This window comes from Monodon monoceros, unplaced genomic scaffold (assembly GCF_005190385.1).
Source record: "Monodon monoceros isolate NGI ecotype Baffin Bay Population unplaced genomic scaffold, NGI_Narwhal_1 Super_Scaffold_21, whole genome shotgun sequence".
Classification (NCBI taxonomy): domain Eukaryota; kingdom Metazoa; phylum Chordata; class Mammalia; order Artiodactyla; family Monodontidae; genus Monodon; species Monodon monoceros.
The window spans coordinates 16,420,850-16,429,813 of record NW_021703778.1 but is presented as its reverse complement, the minus strand read 5'-3'; the positions used below and the strand labels follow the sequence as shown (position 1 = coordinate 16,429,813).

The 8,964-nt window shown below is 36.7% G+C and overlaps 1 protein-coding gene across 6 annotated transcripts in view; it reads right to left on the bottom strand.

The window, feature by feature from the left end:
• Positions 1-824: 824 nt before the first annotated feature.
• CCDC7 (coiled-coil domain containing 7) overlaps positions 825-8,964 on the bottom strand; it is a 287,188-nt gene continuing 279,048 nt past the window's right edge. For 4 of the 6 annotated variants that reach the window (XM_029236329.1, XM_029236334.1, XM_029236335.1 and 1 more), the window contains 3 exons: positions 5,855-6,060; positions 4,993-5,128; positions 828-1,506 (listed from right to left, as the gene is read on the bottom strand). In XM_029236329.1, coding sequence (XP_029092162.1) covers positions 6,014-6,060 — 47 coding nt within the window. In that variant the 3' untranslated portion in view covers positions 828-1,506; positions 4,993-5,128; positions 5,855-6,013. Of the gene's footprint in view, positions 1,507-4,992; positions 5,129-5,854; positions 6,061-8,964 lie in introns of all 6 variants that reach the window. The other 2 variants (XM_029236348.1, XM_029236330.1) reach the window with 2 other exon arrangements.

The window sequence follows — 8,964 nt, the reverse complement described above, 5'->3', positions numbered from 1 at the left end:
CTGCTAACTTTGGGTTTTTTTTTGTTCTTTCTCTAATTGCTTTAGGTGTAAGTTTAAGTTGTTTGAGATTTTTCTTGTTTCTTGAGGTAGGATTGTATTGCTATAAACTTCCCTCGTAGAATTGCTTTTGCTGCATCCCACAGGTTTTGGGCCATTGTCATTTTTTTCTAGGTATTTTTTGACTTCCTCTCTGATTTCTTCAGTGATCTCTTGGTAATTTAGTAGCATATTGTTTAGCCTCCATGTGTTTATATTTTTTACAGGTTTTTTTCCTGTAATTGATATCTAGTCTCATAGCATTGTGGTCGGAAAAGATACTTGATACGATTTTAATTTTCTTAAATTTACCAGGGCTTGATTTGTGACCCAAGATATGATCTATCCTGGAGAATGTTCCATGAGCACTTGAGAAGAAAGTGTATTCTGTTGTTTTGGGATGGGATGTCCTATAAATACCAATTAAGTCTATCTTGTTTAATGTATCATTTAAAGCTTGTGTTTCCTTATTTATTTTCATTTTGGTTGAGCTGTCCATGGGTGAAAGTGGGGTGTTAAAGTCCCCTCCTATTATTGTGTTACTGTCAGAAGATTCTTAAATGTAGAAATTTAAATAACTATTGATATTTTTTTTTACTAAATCAGTAGCCTATCAACATAAGCACGTTTTGAAATGGTGCAATAATTCTAGATTCTGGAAAAAATCTAATTAAATACATAAAGAGTATTATTTTATTTAGTTTTACTTCATTTCAGTTTTCAAACAGAGAACCAAAATATTTATTAATAATATTTAGAACTGTTAGAAGCTGATAAAAATATCCTAAAAATAAATAAAAGACATTTTCACATCAAAAGAGGCACATGATTAGATAATAACCAGTCATGAAAATCTATCAGTCTCAAGACCAAAAGAGAAAACAAGGCAACAATAAAGATACTAGACTACTAACTTAATACTTACAAGTTTTTTCCTCTTATTCTTTTCAATGTTCCTTTAACACTAATACCAGTTATACTTGATATTCATTAATAACATTCCCACACAGAATAAGTTCTTCGAATTTATAAATAATGTCTTTTATAGTTCAGCTAGAGCTAGTAGTATGATTTGCAGTCTCACTAGGTTTAATAAATATTACATAAATAATAACTTTGTTCTGATCTCTTCATTGAATTTACAGTTTTAATATGAAAAAAACTAAAGCAAAATCTTTTCTAAATTCAGTTCCTCTATCTGGAACTGTAAGATATGTATGGCAGTGACTTTTCTCTATATAGTATCATAAAGAATAGATTTGCAAATAATTGACACAAATAATTATGACATTTTCAAGACATGCAGAGCACAAATTTCATTTAATTGCTTTTACACCACACCAGAAGGCATTACAGGGACATGAGTGAATAGAAGCAAGTTGGAACTTCAACAGAGAGCTGCTTTCTTAACATCAGCAACAAAGGCTTTTATCTTAGCTTCAAATTTGTTCCACATGGTAAAGAAGCGTTCTGAAAATAAACCAAGTTGTTATATTTTTCATTTAATTGAACTTCTAATATACACACAAGCATTTCTAAAACTTTCAGCTTTGTGCATCTCTCATCATTAGAGTAAATTCTACACTAATTGCATGGCATTTTTCAAAATATTATCTAGTGAGTTTGGTTTTCAAAATCAATGATCTTTCTCTCAATGCTTAAAAAATTCATTTTAGCTGAACCTTGACAAAAAAAATCCCTCCTTTAGTAAACTTTGGTTGGGTTCCTCTAAGACCTCTTTTCAAGTAGGCCTCATACTTGGCCCTGTCCTTGGCCTGCCCTCATCAAGAAGGCTGTTAGGGTAATTTAGTAGGAATCCCCCACCCCTGATGCCTCCTCTTAGTAATGTTACATCCACTGATCCACTCACTTACTCTGCTCATTGGCTATAAATCCCCAGCTGTTTTTGCTATGTTTAGAGTTGAATTCAGTCTTTGTCCCCTACTGCAATAGTGTCAAATAAAGTCTTAATTACCATTTTAAACAAATATCAGAATAATTTTTTTAAAATAACATTGTAAAGCTGGCTATTATGGACTATGGCCTTTTGGTGGGATATATACTAGAGATTAAAATCCTGGACTTTAGAGTCCAATTTTATGGGTTCCCATCCTTTATCTGCTGCTAATGTGCTCTATGACCTTGAGCAATTTAAATGAACTTGTGTCCTTGACTCTCAGATGATGAACACATGCTCTGAACAGACAGACTTAACCATGAGACTATATGTACACATGAGAGCCTGTCCACACATAGTTTCTACCACTCTGACCCATGCCCAAACTGAAAGGCTTGGGAATTCTAAGATAGGAATTATGCTTGTATTTTGGGGAACTGAGAAAGTTGACCATGGGCACCCAGCCTGTAGCTTGCCATCTGCAACTCAGGCACCACACTGGCTGTCTGGAAGGTGATAGGAGGGTAGAAAAGGTATGGGAGAGAGAACAATCACAATGCTTTTTCTCTTCCCAATCTGTATGTTCAGAGATAGCAGTCTATGTCTCCGTGAAACTCTTGAATTGTGGGTTCCTGCCATTCGATTAAAGCAATGATAGACTTCAAAATGTCAAGCAGCTGCACGGACGAGGATTTCATTCAATAAGAAGCTATCAATACCCTGGATTCTAGTGACCAATACCCCTATTCCCTGGCCCAGTGATTCAGCCATTTCTGTTGAAAATTCATATCCTATAAGTTACAGTTACTGCCTACACCTTGTTTAAAAATTCCATTTTAGTTGCCACTGCAGTGCTCACTGACCTAGAGAGGAGCATAACAAACTGAGAATTGTTTTCTAAATCAGAAAAAAATTGCATGATGCCCCTGCCTCAGGAACCTAACTGTGTAATCTGGTATCTAGGAAACTCTACTCTCTCTCCGCACCTGAAATCATGGCCCTGTGCAAGAAGTTAGCCACCAATATACAGAGGGGGAAAATATGTTCCTTGAACCACGCCCCTCCCCCCAAGTAATCTCACGTTCTTGAAAAGAAAAATAAAGATTTTTACCTCTCATCAAATACTAAAATATCAAGTGGTTACATTTAGACTACCATCTGCTCCTGTTGCTCTCTAATCTCCTGGACCAGCTCTATGAGACATTTTGGAACTGAATGTTTAAGATACCAATATATGATTTCAATTAAGGATTGTGACAAGTAGAAAACAGAAGGCTAGAGGTACTCTCGCCAACTGAATAAGCCTCAACAGCATGAATGATCACATAATTTTTTTTTTTTCTTGCGATACGCGGGCCTCCCACTGTTGTGGCCTCTCCCGCCGCGGAGCACAGGCTCCGGACGCGCAGGCCCAGCAGCCGCGGCTCACGGGCCCAGCCGCTCTGCGGCACGTGGGACCCTCCCGGACCGGGGCACGAACACGCGTCCCCCGCATCGGCAGGCGGACTCCCAACCACCGCGCCACCAGGGAAGCCCCCACATAATTTTTATGAACAAAAAATTATTCTACTACCTTCTGGACAGAGCTTGTTTATAAAGATGATATTCTAATTTACATAACAAAGCAGACCTCACATTAAACTTTGGATTAGGTAGTCCAGATCTCTCTTTAGCAGTACCATTTTTAGAACAACCATAGTAAAAAATGTACTCAGAAGTCTAGAGAAATACTGTGCCATTTTCAGTTTACTTAAAGCATTAATATGATCTCTAAAAGTTTTTAGGTTTTGAGTGAATCACAATAAAACCAAAGGAATTATTGAATTTCTAGTGATCATTAGATATTCATTCTTATAACTGTGCCCTGACTACTAAATATCTGACTTCCTCAAGAATGGATGAGACTTGCCTTATCTTTGAAGGCAACCAAAGCCTTCCAAAGGCTGTAGCCTACTCACTTTTGCCCACTAATCCTGGCTGAATTTGAGCTATTCAGAGTCCGTGGTTGAAACTGACATCGTCTGCTCAATATTAAGGGCCATCCTGCTATCCTAAGAAGCATTACATCTTATCCAACAGCTCTGCTGAAATACTACTCCTGCTCCTACTTCTCCTGGGAGATATATTTAGTTGTACTGGTCATTAATCAGTAAAAAGGTTTCCTATATGTCCTTCTGGATAGCTCACTGCCTTCCCAGGTCCTGACTGGTTGCTGGATCACTGATAATTCTTGAGTTGTGCTGTCCAGTATAGGAGCCACAAACCATATATTGCTATTTAGATTTAAACTAATTAAAATATACTAACCACATTTTAAGAGCTCAATAGCTGCATATGGCTCATAGCTCCCATAGTGGAGGGCAGAGATATAGAACATTTCCATTACCACAGGAAATTCTGTTGGAGAGTGCTTGGAGAGGAAGTCATAATTGCCATGAACGAGGTGGTCTGGGAGAAGAAACATTTAAGTGAACCCAATATAGACTGAATTTATTTATTGGGCCCCACTAGGCCAGTAGTTACAAGACCTGGATTAAAAAAAAAATCAGCCACAACCATTTGTATATGGGCTGAGGTATCAGTTGATTTCCCTTATATCATCAAATAGTAAGCATCATGGTGCTCAACTCTGGCTGCACAGTTTAATCACCTAAGGAGAATCTGGTTTAATTGGTCTGGGGCTGGGGCAGAGAACTGGTAGCTTTTAAAGCACCCCAGGTGAATCCTATTTTGTAGATAGGCTTGAAAAGCACTGATTTAGCACCTATATTAGCTCATTTAATCAAATGATCACATAATTAATGTATAAATTATATTCACTGTTATCTAGATAGTCCACAGAAGCAAACTGAGAAGTTGGATTGGGTCCAGCAATCACCATTCATAGGATCAGACTGCTATGCTGAATTTACGTTGGAAAAATAATTCTAGAGAGAAGTATAAAACTTGCATTGCTCACAATCCAATTACTGGCAACTTGCAACAATTCTATTCATTTCTGCATATATTCTCTCTAAAACCCTCACAAAAGTTATTAATACACATTATTTTTATATTACCTCTGGGACCTTTCACAGTTTCAGAAAATCAGTAATTAGTGAAGAATTCCTCCATTTATTTTCTCTTGACTGATACTTTATGCTCACTCAATTGATGATTTCTTCTTGCCATGTAAGTTGTACTTTGTTTTTACTACTGTATAAAATATAAATAATATTTTATAATGGGAGATTATAGAGGATAGCCACTATTTCATCAACTTTATTCCACTCTATATTGTTTCTGTAGAAATCCAAATTTCCTTATATTGATACAAAACATAACTCCAAAATACTTAGGTTAATATTATTACTAACTGCTCTAATTCTTGCTGACAAAATATAGTAACATTCAAGGTACAAAAGGATTTTCTATAAGTTTAAATACCTATGTCAGTAATAATCCAGACTGGATTATAGACAGTTTCATCCAATAATATTTATGCTTCCCAGGGCACAGTAAAAATGTGGTTAAAAATAATATCTTAACTATTATTAAAATTGCTAATAACACTGACTGTTACATATATGTGTACAATATTATACATTATAATAAACATATGTACACATTATACATTATTATAATAATAAGATTGTTAACAATATTATTAACATTGGTTGGCAAGATTCATGTCTTTAAAATTCTCATCACTTGTATTTTGTCTCATTACAAATTCCACAGAATATGCTCCAACACATATCAATTAGGTTATTGTCATGTGACATTTATGTTTATTTCCTTTCCTTTTTGAAATTGGTTGTGCAGTGTTTAAACATTGCTATTTTGAATCAGGTGAATATTTTTATCAGTTGTAATTTATTCAATAAAAGACAACTGTAACTTTTTCAAACTTAGGAAAAAGAAAAAGCCATTCAAACTCACCGTCCATGATCTGGGTCTACCCTGTTTATTGAGGATCTTTCTCATTATTGTTCAATAAGCAGCATCTACTCAAGGCAGTGTTATTTCCACTCTTGCAATTTCATTGCTGTCTTGACGAATTTGCTCATGTTATTTATTTTGCCCAGCATTAATTTATTCTCAAAAGTATGGGTGGGGTAGAGATTTTCGGGTAGCAGTATATGGCACTTTAAAGGAAAATTATTGTGTGATTAAAAAAATAGTTCTATTAAATTTAATTATAGTTGTATATATTATATACAAATATTAACAATGGAAATGGAAAAGAGTACATAAATCTAACTACCTATGTTTCTATAGAAATGTTTCTCCAATTTTAGCCTGCATCAGAATACCCAGAGAACCTGTTAAACAAATTAGTGGCCTTGAACCCCACAGCTTCTATTTCAGTAGGTCTGGGGTGGGGTCCAAGAATTTGTATTTCTAGTAAGTTCCTAGTTAATGCCCAGGCTGCCAGTCCAGGGACCACACTTTGAGAAGCATTGATAGAGGACTTCAAAAAGTTCAAGTTCACTAGAATACTGCTTTTTGGAATACATAAAATGTATATGCTTAATATATCTATGCTTTTCAAAAAATCAGTCAGTTTTAAATAAGTCAATTTCTGAGCTGCAAAAGAAAGGAATCAAAAGAAATCAGTTTCAGGGAAGAAACAGTGGCAATTCCCTTTAGGTGGAAGACTCATATCTCTGAACTGATGGCATCAAGATTGGATTATAAACTATCTACGGACCTCAATGATGTATGTTGCAACATTGTTATAGAAAGAAAACTGGAAACAACCAAAGTGCCCATTTAACAGAGGCCTAGTTAAGTAATATACTTTTATTGCCAATAATAACATACTTGTGGTATGCTCAGATATAAAGGACTTAAAAAGAATTTGGTTGATTTGGATATGCTGATGTGGAAATATTTTCAAGATATATTATTATGCTTTAAAAAGTAAAGGAACAAAAAAGATGCATAATTTCTTTGAATAAATTGATAGAGGTGATGTCAGCAAGATAGAGGGCTAGGAGGTCCCAATGCTTGTCTCCTTCACAAACAAGCAAAATAATAAACGAACAACTGCAAACCAATGAAAATAGCTCTAGGAGAGCTCTGTACTACAAAGAAAAAGCAGCAGAAATCAGGAGGAGCTCAAAATCAAGGATGGCTGCATAAAAAATGCAGGAAGCATTTTACCTGAGTCACCTCATCTTCTAGCCCAGGCCAGTTAGGAGGGATCCCCTCAGAGGAATTTCACCCCATGAGGAAAAGGAGAGGAGAACCCCAGCAAGCCTCACTGCCATGGGGAACTCCCACATATGCACCAGTGCTAATCCCAAGCTGATGGAGCTGCCTGGAGTCCCCCCGCTACCACACCCCTCCCCCATTACTCCCCAGGGTTAGAGCTGTCATGGTAGTAAGACCTGTCACCAGGACCCAGTTGCTGCTGTGCCCCATTCTCTGAGATTGGGAAGCCATAGCGCCTTACTGCCTATGGAACCAAATGAGCTGCCACTGCTCTGAGCCTCACCCCAGGTCCTAGGTTGTGGCTTTGACTCACCATTGCCAGGCCAAGCTGCTGCTGCTCTGTACTCCACACTCTGTAGCCATTATCTGGACCCACCTGGCTTTAATGGGTTATCAGCTGGATGCACTGCTGCTGCTCTATGACTGCCTCCCTGGGCCAGAGTTGGGGCTTTGACACACCATCCCCATGCCATGCTGCTACTGCACCCTGCTCCCTGGGCCCAAGTCACTACTGCACCCTGTCATCCCAGGGCCCATGCTGTAGCTGAGTCCCCCTCTCTCCCCAAGTCACTGCAGCAAACTGCAGAGGCCTAGACCTAGATTCCACAGGAGATGTGCACATGCCCACACCTCAGACTCTAGCGCCAGACAAGAACACTATAAGAAAAGAAAATTATAGGCCAATCCCTGATGACCATACATGCAAAAATTCTTAACAAAATACTAGCAAATAGAATTCAAGAGAACACTTAAAGGATCATAAGCCACAATCAAGTGGGATTCATCCCTGGGATGCAAGGATGATTCAATATAGCAAATCAATAAATGTGATATGCCCCATTAACAAAATTAAGGATAAAAATCGTATAATGAATTCAATAGATGAAGAAAAAATTTAACAAGTTTCAACACCCATTCATGATAAGAGGTTTCAACAAGTTAGGTATAGAAGGAATATACCTAATAAAGGCCATATATGACAAGTTCACAGCTAACATACTCAATGGTGATAAGTTAAAACCTTTTTCATCCAACATCAGGAACAAGACAAGGATGCCAACTCTCACCATTTCTACTCAAAATAGTACTGGAAGTTCTAGCCATAGCAATTAGAGAAAAAATAGAAATAAAACACATTCACATCAGAAAGGAAGAAGTAAAATGTAGTTGTTTTCAGATGACATGATTTTATATATAGAAAATCCAAAAGACTCCACAAAAAAAGTTAGAACTAACAAATGAATTCAATAGAGTTGCAGGATACAAAATCAACATACAGAAATCAGTTGAATTTCTATATACTAACAGTGAAACATCTGAAAGAGAAAATAAGAAAAAAAATCCATTTTACAACAGCATGAAAAAAATACGAATAAATTTAAGCAAAAACACTTTACCTTGAAAATTATAAGACAATGAGGAAAAGAATTAAAGAAGACACAAATAAATGGAAAGATATCCTGCGTTCTTGAATTGGAAGAATTAATATTGTGAAAATGTCCACACAAAGCCATGAAAAGATGCTCAGCCTCACTAATTATTAGAGAAATGCAAATCAAAAACACAAATTACCTCACACCTGTCAGAATGGCTATCATCAAAAAAGTCTACAAATAACAATTGTTGGCAAGGATGTGGAGAAAAAGGAACCATTGTACACTGTTGGTGGGAATGTAAATTGGTGCAGCCACTATGGAAAACAGTATGGAGGTTCCGGAAAAAAACTGAAAATGGAACTACCCTATGATCCAGCAATTCCTCTTCTGGGTATATATTCCGAAAAAAGTAAAAACACTAATTGGAAAAGATACATGTGCCCCAATATTCATAGC